The sequence below is a fragment of the Psittacula echo genome (genome assembly GCF_963264785.1).
Source record: "Psittacula echo genome assembly, chromosome: 12".
NCBI classification, from domain to species: Eukaryota; Metazoa; Chordata; class Aves; order Psittaciformes; family Psittacidae; genus Psittacula; species Psittacula echo.
In genome coordinates this window covers 8,522,679-8,545,713 of record NC_137747.1, presented here as the reverse complement: position 1 = coordinate 8,545,713, position 23,035 = coordinate 8,522,679, and the positions used below count along the sequence as shown (strand labels likewise).

The 23,035-nt window shown below is 47.3% G+C and overlaps 1 protein-coding gene across 1 annotated transcript; it reads right to left on the bottom strand.

Annotated features, from left to right (window-relative positions):
- Positions 1-1,082: 1,082 nt before the first annotated feature.
- Positions 1,083-2,081, bottom strand: NPBWR2 (neuropeptides B and W receptor 2; the record flags this gene model as incomplete). The annotated part of the gene is made up of 1 exon (XM_080628246.1): positions 1,083-2,081. The coding sequence occupies one exon, from the start codon at positions 2,079-2,081 to the stop codon at positions 1,083-1,085; it is 999 nt and encodes a 332-aa protein (XP_080484372.1).
- Positions 2,082-23,035: the final 20,954 nt, after the last annotated feature.

Sequence of the window (23,035 nt, the reverse complement as noted above, 5' to 3'; positions counted from 1 at the left end):
TGAGACAGCCTGCCTTAAACCAGTAACGTGTACCCTTCATTGCGATGAGCCCTGCTCACCTCTACCACCATGGGTTTAGTGGTCCTTGTAGCTTTCAGGATGGTGTTTCTGATTCCTCCTTTCAGGTCCTGGTTCTGTTGATGTACTTTTGCTATTTACCTGTTAGGGAAGGAACATTCACTGCAGTTCTGGCTGGAGGCTTTCTTGTGGCTTCCAAAACACCTTAATTTTGTTACTGTTCTATGATTCTAGTATCTTATGATAGGTAGAATGTAATACAGAGCAAATACATGGGACAAGCAGCATCAGTTTTCTCTGGTGAAATAAGAACCAGTCTCTGTTTTTCTCATGGGGTTTATTTCATTATTCACTCTTAAATAAATAGATATTTGACACTTAACAGGGACAAGGAGTTAAAAATCATTTCTAACACACATTCCCACAGTATTTTTATGGTGTTTAACACATAAGACCCAAGTCTTGCTTTTGGTTTAAATGCCACCAATGTTAACAGCTCAGGAATGAGGAAATCTGGGGTGGAAACCAGACATCCGTCAAAACCAAAGCCATAACACACGTATGCACATATGTGGATGTGAACATGGTTTGTTTTCCAAATACCCATCTTGCATCTTCTGTCCAGTTTATCGATGTTCCCTTGGAAGTGCTCATTAGCTCTGCTCCATGAAGCAATCCTCTACATAAGAGCTATTAAGGACTGAGCATGATATTAGCCTGAGAACTCTTCTCCAGCTTGTCTGTGCTGTACAGCAGATGGCAATAAAGGACCACAGTGCAGTAGATGTGTCTCTGAAAAGGACCTTTTCTGCCCTTAATGCTTCAGGGTGTGTGATTAAAACTAACACTATAGAAATGGTCCTTTGAGACACTGGGAAGTGCAGAGAGGGGAAAAGGCAAGAGCTGCAAGTAAGCAGGACAAACCATGTGAGTGATAATGATACAGACACGTTCATTACATGTAAATGAAAGAAAGAACATTGTGCATTCATTGACCACCCCTTAGTGTGCAAAGTTGCCCTTCAAAGCCATGGGGGGAAGGGATCTGAGCCTCAATCCATTGTTCAGGAAGTTCTGCATTCCAGCATCTTCCGGAAGCTCTTCCGGAAGCTGTCATCCAGGAAAGCGTACAGGAATGGATTCAGGCAGGAGTTGGCATAGCTTAGGCTGGTGATGAAGTAGGATATGCCAATGACCATGGAGGTCTGGGGCAAGTCAGTGGTCAAAGCCACAATGGTGGCCAAGTGGAAGGGGGTCCAACAGAAGAGACACACAGCCAGGACTATGAAGACCATGATAGTGACTTTCTTCTTGGCTTTGTCCAGGGCTTTAGCATTAGAGTTCAAGTGCATGTTCCTTAGCTTGTAGAGCATCATGGTGTAGAGGATGCAGATGGTGGATACTGGAATGGCAAAGCCAAGGATGAGGGTATAGATCCTGCTGGCTTTGAACCAGAGCCTTTCGGGCTTGGGGAAGTTGAGACCACAACTCTTGATCTCCAGGTCATCTATGTAGACGTTGGCAAAGATGATGAAAGGGAGAACTATGATGGTGACTAGGATCCAGATGCACAAACTGACAATCCTGGCTGCTCGGTACGTGCGATGTGGCATCCTCTTGGACCTGACTGTAGCCAAGACGACCAGGTACCTGTCTATGCTCATCACTGTCAGGAAATAAATGCTGGAGAAGATATTGTAGTGGTCTATGGACAAGATGACCTTGCAGAGGACTTCTCCAAAGGGCCAGTAGTGAAGGAGGTGTTCAGCAATATTAATGGGCAAGACAAGTGTGAACAAGTCATCAGCTATGGCAAGGTTCAGGATGAACATGTTTGTCACAGTCTTCATCTTGGGGGCCTTGAGGATCACATAGATGACGGCAGTGTTGCCTGTGAGCCCAACAGCACAGATCACAGAGTAAATCACGGGGAGGACAACATAGAAATCGGCTGCCTGCTCTTGGAAGGTTAAGTTGAAGCTCATGCTGCTGTCCAGGTAGCAGCTGTTGCCTGCATTGCTGCAGGTGCTGTTTGGATCATCCCAAAGAGAGTTGTTTCCCATGTCTGCCTGTCACAAACCACCCTGGGCGGTCATTAAAAGCCTCGCTAGCCCAGAAGAGAGCTTTTTCTCCTGTGAGAAGCAGCTGCTACTCCATTGAGAAGTGGCTCATTTCCAAGGAGTGGGTTGTGAGGCAGCATGGACCATACAACTTACCTCTGCTGTCACCCCCCATTGGAGAAGTTAGAACTTGAAGTGATCAGGAGGAAAAAACCCTATTGAAACACACACATAAGGCTCCATGAATGAAAGAGATGAAGATTATAACTCCTTCCATCAGCCAAGAAACTCTGAGAGCATCCCACTGAGCTTTGGCTTTTCTTTGCTGAGGAAGTCAAGTGGCTCCAGTGGAACTGTCTGCAGCAAGAGTCCTCCTGGGGCCGGCAGGAACAAGGAGGGCAGAGAGGGAGCTTTGTGCCTGGTCAGCTATTCACAGGAGGTCTGGAGGGGCGGCTGCTGTTTCACTTCCACAGCGCTCGCTTTTCCATGCTGGAACAGAAGCGTTGCAGTGTTTAATTAGTGCCTTTGTGTTGGGTTCCCACTCCTTGCATTGACTGAGATGTCACACAGTGAAGTTCCTGACACTCCCAGAGTCCCCTGGCAAAAGAAGGAGGGGGGGAAAAGAGAGTTCAGGGAGTGTTTCCAAAGCTAAAGGTTAAAGGGGCTTAACCCGTAACTTAAGTAATTCTTTAAGCGAGATGGTTATGATCTTATTCAAAATGAAGTCCATCCCCATTGCAAATGCCTGTGGCAGCCCATAGAACATGGCACAGATGGGACGGACAAACCTGGAAATCCCAAAAGTCCAGGATTATTTAGGGAAGAAGAGGGAGAAGTGCCCTGAAAGCAAATCCACTTTAAAGTCAAAGCGAGCATTACCCCATCTGGAGTAGTTGCCGTCCACCGCTATCGCCTGACCCGTGCTTCCAAGAATTCCTCCGCAGGGAAGTGAACGAACAACCAAGCCCCTGTGAAGATCAAAGATTTGGCAACTGCTCCCCAGGCTCTGCCAAGGGCAATGCCTCACTCCTCTTGTTCCCGTTGTCGCACAGCAATGAAGTGAGCAGGACCACAAGCATTGGGAATAGAGGGTTGAAGAGCCCATTACCTGCTGAGCGGCTCCGGTTGCCTCTGCACCTCCGGTACCTGCTGCTTGGCACTGCTGAGCCTCTTCCCTCTGCTCCGAGTTGGAGAAGGGTCCCTGGGATGCTGACGATCCCCGGCTTTGTGATCAGATGGAGACGGTGGCTCTGCGTGTGCGCTGCCTGTCTGAGCAATCAGCGCTTGGTCACAGCAGGGAAGGGAGGGGGGAAAAGTTTTCTCTCTGCAGGGCTATTTAAATAGTAAATAGGGTGATGCTGGGGAGCAGCTGGTGCTCCAGAGCTGCGCTCCTCAGGAATGAGGGAGATGCTGAGGGGCACAGCAGCACCCAGGGCTGGCAAGCTGTGGATGGGTGGGAAGAGGAGGGGGGTTAAACTGCTGCTACGGGGAGCACTGGCTGGTTTAACAAAGGGAGATGCGCAAATGTGTACGGGGGGAGGGAGTGGGAGGAGGGTACACAACATTGCAGTGCTCAAAATGAACAAATAAGCAGCTGTACCTTGCCAGATCTGTGCTGGTTTCAGCTGCTCAGGGGGGCTCAGCTGGTTTTTCCCAGCTGGGTCCCTAGTCCAGCTTTGGAAATGAAACTGAATCCTTTAGATGTGCATAGTGAGATGCAGGAGTCCTGTGAAGCTGGACCCCAGTTATAGAACAAAACCAGCAACAGGGGAAGATCACTTTACCTTTGTGTCCCTGTAACAAGAGGGAAAGGAAACTAAGGTCTTTTGATCCTCTTGTGGTCTTTTAATGTGTTTCCCACCTGCGGGCTGCCTGAGTGTTGTTTCTATACCAGGCAGAGCAAGTGCGTCCACCAGTGCTGTGCCTGATGGGTCATTCAACCGAGTAGGTCGGCTCCTCTGCATGAGCCCTGTAGCCAAGAGCTGCACTTGACTGCTCCTCTTCTGCAGGCATTTACCCTGTTCTGGCAATGAATGGGTGGGAGCCAAACACTTCTTGCACTCAGGGAGGTACCTCCTTAAGGCCATGGTTATAACTGATTTTCAGCAGGCTTTTTATGCCCCACGTGCAACTCTTGCAGGGGTTTCCTGTGTCTCAGCCGGTGTTTATGCCTAAGCAAAATGCAGCAGACATTAAAGATTGCTCAAGAAGATGTATAGGGGTGATGTGATGACTTTTCTTCACCATCCTCTTGCCTGTTCTGAGAGAGCTGGCACAGTTTGTAAGCAGCTGTAAGGGAAGCGAGGTTATGACACGTCTGCAGGGGGAAGGCAGCTTTCCAGCAACTACTGTTGTCTTTGTCAAAGAGGAGAAAATACTGGAACATGGAGGATTTCAGTACAATGGGATGGTAAATTCACTGATCTCAAACTATTCCTCACAGCAAAAGGGTGTAAAAGTATTTTGCATTTGTGGCTTTCTGGTTGTCAGCGTAAAGCACATCTCTTGGGTCCATGGGAAAGATTAAAAGCTGTCCTTTCACTCCCTAAGTGATGTTATATCGGAATTGTGGCTCTGTGCCTGGGTGCTGTGTGTTTAGGAACATGCTCGTAAGGAGATGGGACCTGAGGGCTGCAGGGTGGGCTATGTTTCTGGATGTAGCTGAGGCTACATCCCTCCCTGGCTGCCTTCTCATTATCCATAGGCTAGGATGTGCTTAATTAAAGCAACCTTGTCAGAGATGCTGTAAGCAGGGGGCTTTGATTTCTTTTATATCCCCAGACGATTTCCCAGTGCCTGCTTTAAGCTGTGCTCTTGCCTCACTCCTTTAACAGCTTTATAATAAAACTCACCTGCTTTGGGGAGGACAATTACAAACAGAACTAAATTCACCCATGAAATCCCTTTGCAGCAGCAGCACGTCCATCAGCGATGAGAAAAGCTTCCCCTTGTGCCTGTTCTAGGTTGGACCAGAGCTGATGCTTGGTCACACTGTGTGTAGTGGCATGATGAGAAACAGAGTGCCTGGAGGGGATGCTTTATTCATCTTGTTTTCTCTGGCTCAGTGTCCTTTACACTTGATTATAGACGGTGGCACAAAGCCTTGGAAAATCAAGCCCTAGTTTGAAGCTGCTGTTCCAAAGGAGCTGTGTTTTCCCTCTGGGCTACTTGAACTTATTCTTGTGTGCGCAGCTCCATCGCCAGCACAGTGCAAGAGGGACAGAGTTTCTATTCCAGGCAAATCCACCCTATGGAGATGGACTTTGCCTTTTGAAACCGGTGTTCATGCTATACAGCTCGAGTCAGCTGTGCAAACAGAAAGAAAAGGTGGTATATTAGGGAGGGAAATCCCTTGTGATGCTAAATCAATGGTGCTTTATTGCCTTCATAAAGCTGATGTGCTGCTGCCTCCAGACAAAAGCCATCCATCATCCTGGAGTTATGGATAACTGTGCTGCTGCCAGTGCTTGGGGGGCACCAGGACTGCCTGGCACATGGCTCAGCTGCAGCAGCTCCTTGCACTTCGATGGGGACAGTGCCTTTGGATGGTGATAATCATTGCAGTGGATCCAGCAGCCGTGACACGTCTGACAGGCTGCAGGGAAGGCAAAGTGGTACTAGAAGGGCTTGAAAGAAAATCAGTCATGAAACTTACTTATAAAGGGCGTGTTTTTGTCAGGCAAGGGATATATCAATAACTGCCCCATCTCTGCCTCCGCAGGGGAGCAATCAAGCCAAATGCTGTGTAATTTCCTCAGACCAGAGGTGATGGGGAATAAAAGCGGTAGCACAGGGGGCTGGTGGGAGGCTGGAGCTGTTTGTTCCCTTCCTGCAAGCCAGAAAGGAGGCTGGGAAGCTCCTGCAATGGCTCAGCTCATTCCCAGCAGCTTCTGGAGACCCTGGACATCCCCCATGCTGTTGGAGTGCCTCTGTGTGCTGACAGCAGTGTGTTGATGAACAGGGCTCTGGCACTTTACCTGTGGCTGTAAGAGCAAGGACATGGTGTCATTCTCACTGCATTTTATATATATCCATGAAATCTAAAGAGTGCAGATGGAACACTTTAAACACCTTCATTTCCTTCTTGGTCCAGCTTCAAACAGCCTTGTTCCAGAGGAGGAATCCTTGTTTAAAAGGATTGGAGTGAAAGAGAAATACAAGGGTGGTAGCTGGTCTAATAGGATGGAATGAAATGGGTGTGAGTCGGCAGGTAGAGCTCTTCTTTCTCCTGGGTCCCCATCCCCACTGTGTTGGTGATAGACAAGGGCTGTGTCAGGATACATGTGTGGTCCAGTGCTGTAACCCATCAGCATCCCATGCAGGAGCTAGATATCATTAAACAGCTATTAACTGCTTATTATACAGCTGCTTAAAGTGCTTTGTGTCTGTGCCACTTCCAGATATTATGAGTTGTCACTTTGATTAATGACATCCGACCTGTCAAAAGCCCCTCTTTCTGTCACTGCTTGACCTGCTTTGAAAGCTCTGAGGCTTTGCAAACAACACAGATGCAATCGGGTTCTGACACAGCCCTGGGGAAGCAGCACTGAACCCTTCAGGGATGCTCACCCAGGAGCAGGCTCTGGGCAATATACTCCAATATCTCTAAGCAACAGCTAAATGTGTCACATCCTCTGCTTAAGTAGCAGAGCTCCTCTGGCCTAAAAGCCTGATCATCAGAGGGCAAATTGCTGCTGAATGCCTTTGCTGCTTTGTTCACTTCGGTTCCCTCTCCCTCCTGTATTATGGCAGTGGAACGACTCATCTTCACCTGGATATCATATTTTGTACAAAATTTATTGCTTAAACCCCCCAACACATGAAATCTGTTTTCTGGCACAATGTTTCCTAGTGCTATTATACAGAGCTGGCCTCTTTCTCCATACACTCTTCAGGCCAACAAACACAGAGGAGTACAAGTGTGATACTATTGATTATTCTAAGGATAAAAAGGGAAAAACAGAAAGCCTGAGTTGAGCTTAGTGAAGCTTGACTCTATCTATGGCTTTGGACTGCAATCACTTATTACAGCTCACTTCTGCAATCAATACCATCCTAACCCACTTAAATAGGTCATTGTCATTCTTGTGGCTAAATATCTGCTAATGAAAGTTCAGTTTTAAGAGCATGATGTGTGTTGGATGTGTCAGCATCATGGAGAAAGGGAAAATTGGATAACCGAGGTGAACTGTGTGGGACGTGGTGTGCTGTGAAACACCCAGTGAAAAATGTAAGGAAAAGGGAAGATACTGCTGCAAAGTGAGTTTTACAGCTGTGCTGTCTGCTCCTTGCGCCCTGTGGTTATGGATATAGGTGGCAAACTTGGCTCTGAGGAAGGGAATAGATTCAGTGTGTGCGCCAGAAATAACCAGGAGAGCAGTAACAGTCAGTGGGGCCTGGCTCTTCTCTCTTTGAAATCTAATCTGGACCCCAAAGCCCCCAAATCCAATTCCCTGGAGAACTGAAGGTACCTGGTCACTGTCTGCGGTTTTCATGGAGAACTGGGGGAAAAGAGGTTCCCATCAGAAATCCTATTGATGCAGACTTAATCATAAGGAACCATGCCATAGGGAAGATGTTCCACATGCAATAAAGGAAAGAACTGAAGATAAACCTCTGTGTTTTCCACCGGGAATGATTCCTGAAGCACAAAATTCCCTGGACCGCACAGGGAATCCCGTCAGCTGACTGAGCAGGACAAGGTGTTCGGTGATGGAGAGCTCAGTTGTGACCACTTAACCCTTTCCACTTTGAACACCAGTGATCCTCAGGGACATTAATGCCATTTTACCAACAAGGGACACGCTCAGGCTCTGTGAGACTTCCCCATCTCAATTCCACTTGAAGGCAAATGATTTCTTCGTAAATGGCCCATTCCCACTGACTTCTGCAAGCCCTCACGCAGGCTCCTTGCTGGGAAGTCGATTCTCTCTTTCTGTAATAGAAATTGCTTGCTTCTTGTAAACGTTAAGGGATCTGCTTCCCCACCTCGGATATCGGGAGGTACAGGAGCACATGTTGTACAGAAACACTCCCCAAGTGCATCAATAATCTTTTTGTGTTGCTTACTGAGTCCTAGATAACTGCACAGTAGCTGTGTGTCCCTGCAGGTTACCTGCAATCAATTACACATCTCCAGTACATCCTGACTTACAGGGAGGGTATGATGAGCTCCTCATGCTGCAATCAGACACTGGCAGGGCCCATTCTCTTGTGGGGTTTTGGGCTCAGCAGCCAGATTGTGCAAGAATTGAGCTGCTTTTTGGCTTTGAGTCTTCGAATCTCCTTGTTACCTGGCCAGGACTGAAGGCGAGAAGAGCTTTTGAAATGTTGTAGCATCTCCCGTTTTTCCCTTTCAGCAGTCCTGCTTGGCTTTCTTCTCATTGTGTGGGGTATCCAGAGTTCCCTATGAGGGACAGGGGATTTTCTGGGTTGGAAAGGAAAACATCCATGAGAAGGGGCAGAATATGACGCTGTTATCATGGCTCGTGTTCCCACCTCTCTGATTTTCCCTTCCTTGCTGCCCTGGGGCAGCTGCATAGTGGAGCTTTTGTAGTTTTATTGAACACATTGAAATCAGTAGAAGAGTTTATGGGCTTTTTTCATGCTGGAAACAAACTCTGTTTTGACGGTGTAAAAAAAAAAAATGATATTGAGCAGAAAGTAGTGAGAAATGGGGTGATCGACTTGAAGATGTCCCTGTTTGTTGCATCACTTTGAAGATCTCTTCCAACCCAAACTGTTCTATGGTCAGGGGATCTTTCTCATGTGGCTGCAGAAGGGAAAACACAACTGGGGTGTGTGAGATGTGTCATTAGCATAAAAGCATCAAAAGTGACCCAAAGAGTGAGTGAGCATCACTGTTGGTACTGGAGCATCTCTGGTCTCTGCCGCTGCTCCAGCTCCTTCGCCTGTCAAGAGGAGCTCGTGTGGCAGCTGATTGCACCCATTATTCATGTTCTGATTGCACAGCAAGGTGGCTTTTTGAACTCTCGAGCATTCAAGCAGCCCAGGAGATGTGGGACGGGCTGTAAGTGGGTTTGTATTGTCTTGGCTGTTAGGTGTTCCTACCTGTGATGGAGCTATTTGCTCCACTCCGAAGCAACCCCAGGCATGCTGCTTTTGTGGAAGGCAGAACAGATAAAGAATAAAATGGGCTGGTAGTTACCTGCTCTTGGGAAACAGCCACTGTGCATTTCTGTTTGAGACCTGCTTGTGAGCAAAGGTGGAGCTGGAATGGGGAATTGAGGGTCACATTCACACGATGCTCCCCATGGAAACACATTCCTGCAGGACCCCTCTGGCAGGAGGAGATTTGACATTGCAGGCACACAGCAAAACGTGGGGGCAAATGCTCCCTTTCTTCCCAGGAACGCCAGGACTCTGCCTGCTCTATTTCAGGAGCAGGAAATCAGTTGCTGAAGGGATTTCCACTGGGAGATTTGTGCTTTATGAAGTTTATGCTGGGGGGCAGAGAGGCAGGTTGGGGAGCTGGAAACCATCGCTCCATCCTCTGCCCCTCTGCTGCTTTAATTGTTTGTAATGACTTAATAGGCAGCACTAAACAGGGAAGCTGATCCTTCCCTGCAGCAAAGAGAGGCACACGGCATTCTATTAGCTGTTGGAGGGCCTTGGTTTGGAGCTTCTTTGCTGTATTTTCTTCTTTATGGGCTTGATCCAAAGGATCAGTAGGAAAACTGTTGACTTCATCTTGCGCCAGCACCCAACCAGTGATCTGAGACAAAAATAACATGGAGATACAACATGGCATAATTTAAGCAATTAAATAATAGAATCCCAGCCTGGTTTGGGTTGGAAAGGACCTTAAAGCTCATCCAGTTCCAACCCCCTGCCACGGGCAGGGACACCTTCCACTAGAGCAGCTTGCTCTAAGCCCCATCCAACTTGGCCTTGGAAATCAATGCATTTCCTCTCTGACGGGTGCAGTCTTGAGTTCTCACTGGTTTTGCTTGAACACAGTGGTATTCCTTCAATCTGCCCCCCCAAAACCCCCATCAAACCCCCTGCTTCCCCTGCTCTCTCTTTCCCACTACTCTGATCCTCAGGTTTTTCCCTTAAACTACAAGAACTGAAAATGGGATGGGTTTTGCTGCCTCTTGATATCAAGCAGCTCAGGGGGAAAGAAACTGCTTCCTCCCTTCGTTTTTCTTCAGCAAAGCATTTAGCTCCGTTCGCTGAAGGAGGGGGAAGAAACACTTTCTTTAAAGCTATCAGAGCCAGACTGAATTCCCTCTTCCTTTGGAGCAAAATAACAAAGTTATTGACGTTAAAAATAACTCCACGTTTCTGAAGAGATCTTCTGAGAAAATATTTCTCTTGGTGCCTGATTACAAGTGGGAATGGGAAGAAACTCTTTGCCTTGAACCACTCAAAGCAGTCATTTTTTACCCAAAGAGTAGCTGTAATTACGTTTTCTGGATGAGGAGAAAAGAAGCTGTAGTAGAACAAACGGGCGCCAAGCCAGTCCATGGGCTGTCAATGACCAGATTACAGCTCACAGTACCAGCTGTGCCAGACAGAACGTTGCCTTTGGGTTATTAAGGGGGTTTTTCAGCAATCTCGGTAGTTTGAATAGTTCTTGTACTCATCTATTTGTCTCGGGCATCCGATGCTACCCATTGTACTTCTCTGTTGTAAGGCAGCTCATTGAATGGTGTCCTTTAATGCAGATTTGTGCGACTTTTCCTCCTTCTAGCCCCAGTTTTCAGCTCGACAGAGGTTTTCTTATAGAATCATAGAATAGTTAGTGTTGGAAAGGACCTTAACATCCAGTTGGCCACAACAGTGAAGGGAAGGAACTGATAGATGATAATTTATGGAACTTTCTATAGTTGCTGTAAATCCCAGCCTATAATTCCCATCTCCTTAAAAATGACTTTGCTCTCCCTCCCGCCTGCTCGCTGTGCATCTGTGCTCTTTGTGGCTGCTCTGAATTTAGTGCTTGGAAACGCAGTTATACGGCTCCCAATTGTTTTCACACTGCAGGATCATGTACATAAAATCAATCTAATTTAACCTGCCTATATTTTTAAGTCGCTTTTAAAACTTAATGCTTGGGGTTGCCCAGTTTTAACTGAGCAAGTTTTCATCCCTGCTCCATGGCCTTATTGTCACTTATTTCACCAAGTACCATGTCCAGCAGATCCTCCCCGGGCATTAAATGCTGGAGGATGAGGCATTGCCCATCATCCTTCCGAGGCTATAAACCTTTGCCCTCTAATTTGTTCTCTGCAATGAATGGATGCTTTTCTCTTCCAAGTGGGTATTTGTCACTCAGGGGTCACCCTGCAGCAATGATGTGGAAGAGTAAATGATGTAAAGTGACTCATTTAGTGTTCCTCATACCATAAGCCCAGTAACTGAGCTGTGTTCATTTGGCTTTTTCCATTCTCCAAGTATATATTCTAGCCCAAAAGATGTGGAAGAGCAGGCATGTTAAAGGGGATCAGAGTGGGAATAATATTTATGGGGAGACTGCCTCTACATTGGCTCTGCCACTGTGGGAGCTATTGGAGCGGATGGAATTTAAGCTAATGATTCATCTTAAGTAAATGCTTGACTTTAAGTTCTTTAATCACTCCTCTTCCTGTTGTGTCCCCATCATCCTTGGAGGTAGGGCTGAATCTGAGGCAAACTGGAGGGTTGAGTTGTTCTTTAATGGGGAGAAAAGGAAGGATTTCCAACTTGCTGAGCTCCTGTTTGCAGGAGGAGAGGGATGCTGACAGCTCTGGGGCTGTGCCTGCTGTGGTCCCTCCTTGCTGCTTGCTGCCTTCTCCCTTGGAGCCCATCACTTGGGTCTGGCAGCAGTAACTGCCTGGCATCTGATTTAACTGAAATCTCTTTCATTGTGGACTGAGTAAATTTGCCTCGGGCTCTGGGAAGATTCAGGAGCATCAGATGTTGGAGGCATCTGAGGCAGCACACAGCAGCAGCAGATGGTCCTGTCCTCTCATCCCTGTCCTCTCCTGCACACTGATGCAGCCTGAAGGAGGCAGAGGTTCTGTAAAGCATCTTCTGTATCTCCTGTGAGGGAAACAAGTGGCAAACCCCTTAATATCTTAGAGCTTCAGGGATGTGCTGTGTGCCTGTGCTGCACCCCTGGACCCAAGCTCTGTTGCTCCTTGCACTGGTGCTTCCAAGCTGCTCTCTGTGATTTTATTTGCAAGCCAACCTGTACTTTGCTGTAAGAATTCAGCACCGCATTGACTGAATGGGCCTCAGAACTGGGGAGAAGGATTTGAGATGCGATTTACACAGTGCACTCATTAAAGCAGGGGAAATGCTGCCTTCCTTCTGTGCCCGCAGCCGCTAATCTTGTTCTGAATGTCAAAAACCTCTCCAGTTTCTCTCATTATAGCTAAATTTGATTATGGCTTTGACTTCACACCTCTTACGTGCAGGTTTCCCTCCCTCCTTGGCTGGAAATGTCAGTGAGAAGAAATGTTGCTGAGCCTTTCAGACTTTCACACATTTCTCATCCCCGTTCCTAACGCTGCTTTTAATGATCTTGGGAATCTGAGCATGGGGAGAGCTGGTGGTGAGTTTAGAGAGAGGAAAATGAGGCACCAAGATGAAAGTGCAAATGCAGTGCCTGGGTTACTGCAGCCTGCATCACGGTGGGGATTTGGACTGAGTGGATTAATGCCTGTCTCTTTGAATTGATGACTCCTACTGTGTCATCCTGCATGTCCCTTCCTGAAATCCCTACGTAAATGGCAATGGGATGTGAATGTATTATTGCAAGTGGTGACTTGATCCTGATGAACAGCACAACCTGTCCCTTCCTTGTGTCGGAAGGTGACTGGGAGCAAATGTTTCCAGCCTGGTATGGGGAGGAAATCCTGCTGAGCAGGGTGTGTTTAAAGACATACCACCTTCTTGCCTTGCCCATGTGCCTTTAATGCTTTTCAGAAGGTAGGTGAAATGTCTAAACATTAAATGGGCAAAAATACCTGGGCTGGTTTCAGCTCTTCCTGTGAATGATTCCACAGGGAATTTGGCTCTTTTTCTGCAGAGGAAGATGAATGCTTTTAGTGTAACTTTTTTATTCTTAGTGAGGATATTGCCTGTCTTGGCCTCCTGTCATCCCTTTTCTGGAAGCAGGCAATATGCTGGGACCATACACCAGGATCCTGATGCTGCTATTGCCCCTTGCTGCTGCAAGCTATAATGACCTGCGGGCAGTGGTGTTTGTGCTGCTGAACAGCCCCAGTCTCCACATGGAGAACAGGGCCATTTCCAGCTGTATTTTGCCTTGTGTGCTTTAGATAAAATATATTAATGATTGCATATATATTTATATTATAATTATGATAATTAAATCCCACGTTTTGCCATCAGGTCGTTGTTCTGCTGGCATCTAATAGCAAACCCCTCAAGATGGGCTATTTTGGAGAGTGATCTGAGCTCCCTGGGGCATTTCAGGCTCCTGCTCATTATCTGTCATTCCGACCCAGTCACTCACTGATGTTTAAAAGCCATCCATGGCTATGCTGGGCAATGAGACCACATCTCCTGTGGCAGAAGGGCTGGGTACCAGCAATTTGGGTGGTTCATGCAGTGCTTTTCTCCCTGAGGACCTGCTCTGGGCAGGTTGCAAGGGGTTGCTTAAAGGACATGTACTTATTCCAGAGTCCTCAGGAGCTGGGATGGGTTTAAATTGCTGTGTTAGGGAGCTCTGAGCCAGCTCGGCTTGAACTAATGCATGTCATGCAGAGAAGCTCTGCTCAGATGTTAGTTCAGATCTGAAAAGTGCTGTAATTACATGCATCTCCTTGCCATGGATCTGAGCTTAGGCACAGCATCCCATGGATGCACTGCCTTGGGGTTTGGCTTGTGCCCCAGGCTCAGAGATGTGATGTTGCAGGGGCCTTGTTAAGGAGCTGCGTCTCTGCTTGGGTGAATAATTCATGATGTAAAAACTGTTGTGGATTTGGTCTTTTTCTGCATGGTCACAAATTGTTCGTATGCCACCCAGTTTCCATTATTCCATATTTCCTGGGAGAGAGATATATTGTTCTGGGAGCAGCCCAGGAGCATCTCCTAGGGTTCCAGGCAGGATGACAAGAGAAGCCCACATCAGAGCTCAGTTCTTGGAGGAGCATCACTGTGCCATTGTGAAGCCACTTGGTAGAAGCACTCTTGGGGTGTAATTCAGTGTGAGGCTGCAGTCCAGCACTGCTGTTAATTCCAGCTCATTGTCAAATCTGCCTCTGTGAGATTAAGGGCTTGGAACTGTACTTGAGCCATGGAACACCAGGTTGGAAGAAGCCTCAAGTATCATAGGTAAAATCATGTAAGGTGCAGATCAGGTCAAACTCCAGCAGAGCTTAGTATTGCTGCTGGCTCCCACAGGAGAACCCCAGCATCTCCTGCTCCACACTGCCTGTGAAAGCCTCATCCCAGCAGCATCACGTTCGGTCCAGGTACCACCTCATCCCACGGATGGGTTTAACCTGTGTACCAGGGCTCATGCTGGAGCTGCAGCCATGTGAGGTCCCCATGGGGCTGTGTGGGACCTGGCATGATTTGGTTGTTCACTGCTCCTGATGAGAAGTTGTGACATGCACCTCGCTGTCAACAAGGCAACGCTTTAATGCTGCTGCTGTCAGCTTGTCAGGCAGTGCCCACACACCGTGTCTGGAGACAGCTCGGGAGCAGAAGGAAAGGGAAAAGTCAGGATGAAATTCCACAGGTTCTTGGGTGCTGTCAGTAATTGCTTGGGAGCGAGATCTGCAAAGGGACTCGGGAGAGCCGGGAATGGCACATTGGTGATGTCCTAATAATTGCCTTTATATAGGGTTAAAAGCTTTGCATGGCCTAAATGGATCTAGAAATCCACACTGTGTGTTGCAGAAGCTGTGCTGGGCTCATCCTGCTCTGAAATACCATGTCTGCGTCTTAACCAGGATCAGTATTAGAGTCCTTTGTACAAGGAGTCCCATCGAAAAGATGAGGGATGATGGGCACAAGTTACTCCCAGGGAAATTCCGGTTGGACACAAGAGGAGAATTTTTCCCAATGAGAACAACCAGCCGCTGGAATAGTCTCCTCAGGGAAGTGCTGGATTCCTCAACATTGGACATGTCAGATTTGGCTGGGCAGGGTGCTAGGGCATTTAGTCCAGGTCATGCATTGCCAGGAAAGGTTGGACCAGGTGTTCCTTGAGGTCCCTTCCAACCTGCTATTCCTGAACCTATTGCTCAAAGCCAGACATAACCCAGGAGGAAACCTTTGCAATGCACGTTCGTTTGTGGCAGATGGGGAGACCTGAAGCTTTCATTGAGTTTATTGTTCTCTTGGAGAATTAATCCAGCATTAAACCCCTCCATCCTTGTTAAAATGCTCGCTCCTGGGTTTCAGCTATGACCCAGCCTGTGAATGCAAAGTAGCTCTGTTGTTGTTGCAGGTGGAATGTTCTCCCCCTGAGGCTGTCTGCAGGTAGGTGCTAATTAAAGATGTGCTGGGGTTTGTTTTGGTGCCTGAGCAGGAGCTGCAGAACAGGGATAACCAGCACTGACATTTGCTGCCCTATAAAGTCCAAGGAGCAAATTCATGCCAATTAACTTCGCACTTTTAATTAGGAGGATTAAGTGTTGTGCTTGTACCTGACTCTAGTGACAGGGGTGGTCTCTGAAGGGAGACTGATAGGATCTAGTGGTGCTTTTCCTCTCTGTTCTATAGAATCATTGAATCAGAGAATAGTTAGGGTTGGAAAGGACCTCAAGATCATCTAGTTCCAACCTCCCTGCCAAGGGCAGGGTCACGACTCCATATGGACATCATATGGTCCAGTTCCATACGGACATCAGTGAGTTAGATCAGCTGGAGGGTGGCGAACAGCATCATGAACTGAAAGGAGGCATGGTAGCGTTAGACCCGGGTTTGTCCCTAACAGCTAAAGTTAATGAAAGCAGAGGGGCAGAGGGGGGTGATCTCTGCTCTGAGCTGGTTTATAGTGTCTTAGTTTCTTCCTGGTTTTGCCTGCTGTGTTGACCCAGGTTTTGGTAGCTGAAAAGCAGCTCAATGCAGCATCCATCCTCCTCTCCCATTGCGCAGTGCCCGGGCTGATGGTGTAAGAGAAATCCTGCAAATACACCAGTGATCCCAAGCCTTGGCTGTACCTGAGGATGCAGCTAAGCCCCATCAGAAGGCAATTCTGGTAAGCTAGGCCTGGTTTGTGTTTTCTTGAGCATCAGCTGTGTGCGTATCACAGCCTGCGAATGGCTGCTTCCCATGGGATCATCATGGAAAGCCGCATGTGCCTGCTGCTCAGAAATGAACGTGACAGGAGATACACAAACAGCAGCACATGATGACTTTGGGGGTGAGCCCTGGCTGTGGTGGCTCTGTGTTAAGGTGAAGGATGGGCATGGAGGGGCTGGATCCAGCACTCCCCACCCTCCAGACTGCTGTTTGCTTCTGATGAAAGGCTCTTGCATGACCTCAACCCCTTTCAATGCAGTTTGAATCATTCCCATAGCTCCTGGTGTTTCCAGAGCAGGATTCAGGCACAATCCTCTTGGCTGCTGAGCATCCATGGAAAAGCCTCAGCATCTTCCACCCCCAGAACCACAAAACAGCTCAGGCTCTCCCTAAATCAGGTTTTCAATCTGTCTGCAAGACTTCTTTTTCCCCTCCACAAACATGATTTTATTTGTGTAGTGATGCATTTGGGTCCTTTCCCTTATCCATGTGTTCCTTTGAGTAACCACTCATGCATATGGATGATATTATGTGTAGAAAAAATGGATTCCTGGATTGTCATTTTACCTCACTGTCACCCAGACAAACACGGTCCTCATCTACCCGAGCAACAAATCTGTGGGAATTCTGGCTCAGCAAGGAGCAGAAAGCCCATTTTCTAAGCCAGATTCCCAGCTGATGCGATTTCACTGGCGAAACAGTGATTCCAATTCATCTTCCTGGGAGGAAAATGAAGACTCATTCACAGATCACAGATTCAGCTGGCCTCTGATTCACTGTGCTTCATTTCGCACATCCAATTTCAAGGGCCATTAAAATAGGCTCGTGCTTGCTTTGCTAGACAGAAGTGTCACAGTTAGTCACAGGAGAGCTATAAGTGACTATCCCGTGGGAGCTCTTGAAGTAACCTCCCCTGTACAGATACCCTGCATGGTGCCACACAGCTGGATGCTCCTGGGAACAAAAAGGAGCCCTGCTGACTCTGGCTGCCAACCACTGTAAATCACAGCAGCTGCATTGCTGCCAGCAAGTGATGGTGAGACCTGGGGAGTGAGAACTGTGGCTGCTGAAGAGAACTGCGGTTGTTCGGCCTGGAGAAGGCTTCTTAAGGGGAGACCTTAGAGCAGCTCCAGTGCCTAAAGGGGTTACAAGAAACCTGGAGAGGGGCTTTGGACAAGGGCCTGTAGGGACAGGCCAAGGGGAATGGCTTTAACCTGCCAGAGGGGAGACTGAGATGAGCTCTTAGGCAGAAGCTCTTCCCTGTGAGGGTGCTGAGGCGCTGGCACAGGGTGCCCAGAGAAGCTGTGGCTGCCCCATCGCTGGCAGTGTTCAAGGCCAGGTTGGACACAGGGACCTTAAAGCTCATCCAGCTCCAACCCCTTGCCACGAGCAGGGACCCCTTCCACTACAGCAGCTTGCTCCAAGCCCCGTCCAACATCACAGACGAGGTTTGAAGATTGGGTTGGGCTCCACATTGTGCCTCTGGGAGATTTTGGGTGTTGGAATCTGCAAGGTGAGGCAATTTTTCCTCTGCTCCTTTTGGTGCCATAGAGGAGATGGGAATGCACGAAGCAGCACTGCGAAGCAGCAGCCTGCCCTGGGGTTGGTACCTTTGGGATGGGAGCTCACCACAACCGCTGCAGCTCCATGAGTGCTTTGGGGCTGGGGCTGTAACAGCCCAGAACGTGGCAGAAGTGTTTTAGATTATTTTTAGAGTTTTGAAAGCGTTGTTCCCAAACAATCTCCTCCTCCTGTCATAAATCGTGGAACAGAGAGAAGGGAAAATAGCAGTGGTTTGATTAAATCGGCTTTTTTCCCCTCTTAAAATAGTGTCAGCTTGATGCCTGCTACTTTAGAAATTGGATTAGTAGCATCTCTTTCATCCCACCGGAGAGGTGGGGTTTAAAGCTTCTCACAACACAAACACTGGATGTGCAAGAGCAGTTTTCCATCCCCAGCACCCTGGTATCTTGTCCTATTTTAAGCAGTCTCAGCCAGATACATAAACACACTGCTACAAACAACAACAGAAAGAAAATGTTCTACTAAGTAAGGGAAAATAACAGAAGGGGGTGGCAGACCTTTCTTAGGAGCTTGTGTTGACTTTAAAGTGTTGGGTGCAAACAAAAGAGGGTTTGCTGTGTTCCTTTCCTTGAAGATGCAGTTATTGAATAGGAATCCATCTCTGAGGCTGTTCAAGTTTGGTCTGATTTTAGCTCTGGGAGGAACAAGACAAACGTTGGTTTCCTGAGATGCTGCCTTTACAAGGGGAGCTCACAATGTGCTTTGTAGCATAGACCTGCGCATCACCCTGCTGCTGTCCCTTGGGTGCTGAGGGCTTGTGTAACGTGTGCTCCACAAGGCAGTAGAAAAGCAGCCGTGTGGATGTGACAGGTAGAGAGGACTGGTGTGTCCATGGCTTAATTCGCTGCAGCTCTACCCTTCTGGAATCATTTGTAGCCTGAGGCTCTCTGAGGCTCTTGAACACAAGTTAATCATAGTAATAAGTGATAAATGAGCCTGTTCCCCTTGGCACGGGTGTGATGGGCATTAGGTAACCCTGGGAGCACTTGGTGTGAGGGAGGGCTTGCTCTTTGGCAAGGAGGAGGAAGAAAATATTGCTTGTAGTAACGGGGGTAATGTGGCTTCCCGGGAAGTGGAGATGCAGCAATTAAAGAGGTGAGCACTGCATGGGATCATTTGCATCATTAGCCTCAGTGTCTGCCAATGAGGCAGCCCTCCTGCGCTCCCCAGCACGTCCCTGACCTGCCCCAGCCACTGTCCCAGCCATGGAAAGCCTGGATCTGAAATGGTCCATGCAGGAAACAGGGAGAAATCTCCTTTGCCTTCTGAGCCTCTGTTTCTTTCTCTTTGCTTCTTTCTCTATCCAAGATGTTGCACTACCCACACATGACCTTGTTGTTCCATGAGGTTGTATCTGGTATTCTGTGCAGGATTATTCTCAATAAGCCATGTTCCTCCTAACTTTTACTTTCATGTTTCTGGGTTTCTATTGCATGATACAAGAAACTATGGGTTAAGCCCTAATGGGCAGGGAATGGATTAGAAACTTCAGAAGAGTGCAGAAGCAGTTTTTCTTCAAATTCTTTACCTTCATTTACCTGTTGAAGTGATGGATTATTCTTGCCTTTTATTCCTTAGTGTTTTTTCTGTATTCCTTTCACTCTGAATTCAACTTTTCACTTGCATTGTGGTTGTTTGATGCCAGTTATGTGAGTATTAATCCTTTCTCTATTGCTTGTTTTAGCTTCCACAGGGAGGTGAGGAACTCTCTTGGGTTAAACTCACCTCAATTAAATGCCTTCTATGATGCTGCCTATATCCTTTGACCACTTTAGGGGGATAAAGGTGTGGAGGTTACAGGTGTGGAGCAATGACTCTTCTCAAGAGCTTCATTATCCAGATTTTCAGGGGTAAATCGACCACCTCATTTTGGGGAGGAACTGGTTTTGATCAGCACAGAGGTGCCCAGGGCAGATACTTGGTCTTGGAGGGACAACAGCAGCTTCCTGGGTCCGTACCCAGGCTTCACCATAAGGCTTTGTGATGGGATGCTGAGGCAGTGGGAATAGCTGTGAGATGCACGTAAGGAAATCAGGTGTGTGAAAGGGTCTCAAAGGCAGACCTGCTTCGCTTAGATTGCTAAGGCTTGCACAGGAAAAATACATTTTTTACTGATCTGGACAATTTGAGGCTTTTTCTCATATTCTTTGCCTGCAAATCCTCCCCCTTTGTAAGAAAGCTGAAAATCCAGAACTCGGGTGATGAAAATCACTGCTTTTGGGTTTATTTTTCTTTTCTTTCTCAATGTTTTCATCACAGCAGGAGTCAGAGGATGTGTGTAACCTGCCTGTTTTTGCCTTAGTGGCAGCATCGATGACATGGGGGAGCTGGTGAGAGGAGCGTCACTGCGCTGCCCTTAATTCTGCTTGCGCAACTGATGGTGATCTAATGAATGAGGCACGGCCAAAACCTTTTGCCTCTCTTATGCTCATCAAGCAATCATCTCCGCAGTCACGCTTTGCCTCCAAATACCTCATTTGCATCTGACTGACCTTGGCTCTCCTCCGTGGATGGGAAGATGAAGAGGTGGGAGGGTTGAGGGCTGGCTTTTATGGGTGAATCATGGAATAGCGGCTGGTGCAGGCTCGGGCATGGGAGGTGCTGTGGAAGCATCATGTGCTGCGCCATGAAGGATGGTAGTAAATAGATTGAGCAGGGGATGAAAAGGGGGTTATTGGTTAGATATTGCTGATGAAAACATGGAGGGAAATAAAGACATAAACCCATGCCAGAGACTGAACTGCACTGCAGGTCTGTGGCTCTTTATAACAGTGTAGTGAATGCTATAAATGACTTGAAAAGCTCTTAAGTAACTGAGGGCTTCTAGTGAATGGTTGTGTGAAACAAAGGAATACTGATTTGGGCAGAACTTTCACTCTAGTTTAAGCAAGATCCTTTTCTTGAGATAAAAGCTGCTTTGAATAAACTGGAATATCTTCTCCAAGGAAGAAGAAAGATAAAGCTCTTGTTCAGGTGAACTTTAATCCAACTTGTATCTGCATGGGAGCCTTCAAACAGTTGTAGGAATAAGGATGGTGTTTAGGGTTAAGATAACTGCATCTCATACAAGTAAATTAGGAGTGGATGAGCCATGAGTTTTAGCAGGGCAATTACAATTTATGGCAGCTCAGGGAGAACATTTAACCACGTTAAGCTAAGGGTCTGTCTGCATTGCAAGCTGAGCTTTAAAACTAGAGGATTTAGTAGTCCTGAGCTCCAAACAGACCTTTAATTCAAGTTTTCCTGTGGTTATGGCCTTGGTCTTGACTCTTGGGCTGTAAATTGTTCTTGTAAAACAAACACCAAACTTATAACTTCTGCAGGTTTCAAAGAGCTCCTATGGGAAAAGGTCTGCCTGGATGGCGGGGCAAGTTCTCACACTTCCAAGTGCTATTAAACTGCATGAAACCTCCTTTTTTATAGGGCAGTTAATGTCAAACCCTGCTCTATAGACATGCCGTGCTCTTTGGGAAGGAGGAAACTTCACAAGGCATGTTTAACCTGCTTTCACTGGCAGGTTTACAGCCGGGAGAACATTAATAAACCACAATTGCTATTCACCAGGCAGTAGCCACCAAGCAGTTACGTTTTGTCTGTAGGCAGCCTAATGAAACCAGCAGTTAACGACCTAACGAGAACTGAAACCACTGCTCCATGGAGACATCCCTTTTTCCTGCACCCAATATTTCCGAGAGGAGTTCAATGATCCTTGATGTTCAGGTGAAAACCGCCTTGCTCTGTACAAGTGGTGATGCACCTTTCTGCTGTGGTGTTTCGCATGTGTGTGTGGATGCCGCCGCATTGGCGATGCAATCTCTCCTGGCTTGATTCCTTTCTGGAATAATCAGAGTGATGTCAGGATTTAATCCTCTCTCAGCTCTGAGGTCTGGTCTTTGAAGTGCCCCAATCATGCTGTCCTTCTCATCCTGTCCTTGATGGAAACGTTAGACCTTCATGGATCATTTTTCAGGTGCTGGCACTGTTTCCCAGGGAATGGTTTTGTGTCTTTGAAGGGTTCTCTGGGGTGGGAATGAAAATCCTAATGCTTGGTGGGGTTTTCAATTGCCCAAGTTGTAAAACCTGTTGAAAAGCATCTGTTTCCTTTCAGGTGACTTTTTCCATCAACATTATGAGTTTGGATTTCTTTTCAAAGGGAATCTCAGTGACTTTCTGGTTGGGTTTCAGAGGGCAATGGTGGTTTTGCACTAGCACCAGCTTACAACCTGATTAGCTACTGCCCTGGCAATTGGCTGTAAGTGCTTCAGGAGAACAGAATAACAACAGGACAAAATCAAGTAGCAACAGCTCTGTGATGGTCTTGCCTGAGTTTGTACCCCTCTTTTCCCAGCTGCATTTCACTAGAGAGCTACCTGGCGATGGGAAGGATGAGGATGCAAACCTCCCTCCACCCCAGCCATCGGTTGATGCTGCGCTCATTGTGAACACAAGTTACATCCTGTACAAGTCTGTAAAGTCAAGGCAGAGGGTTCCAGCAGAGCTCAGCTGTGTCATTTACCAGGCGAGTGAGGACTAACCTCTGCACCGCATCCCCACGGCTGGAGAGGGGTGGGTTGAGCTGTATCCCCTGACAAGATGAGAAATGTGTCATGTTTTGTCTTGTCCTGCACAGCAGACATCCTCATTCACAGTGGCACTGTCTTCTGCTGCTTCCTCTGCCTCCTTGCACTGATGCACACTCACAGTGAGCAGACCCATCTGTTTCAGACCTGTCACTTTGCCTCTCCCACCCCTGCTTCTCTTTGTACTAATTCACTCATCCTTGAGAAGATACCCATTACTGGAATAATAGGCATGATTGGATCAGCCTTTGATGTGATGAGATTTTTGTAGTCAACACGGCAATTTAAGCCACTACAAATAAAATATTCTTTTTTTCCTCCTTTTTTTTTTTTTTTTCCTGGAGAAGAAATTAAGGAAAAAAATCCTTTATGTTATGAACCGAGAGTTCAAGGCTGAAGAGGGTGAAGGTGGAGATGAAGTTGTCTCCTGGGAGGAGTAAACTTGTCAATTTAGCATATTAGAGGGAATATGCTTGCACCTTTAACGTAGTCAAGTACCACAATAATGTCAGTGTGAGTAGGCAGAGCTGGGGTGGGAATTGCTGAGCAGAGCTGTGGGGTTTGACA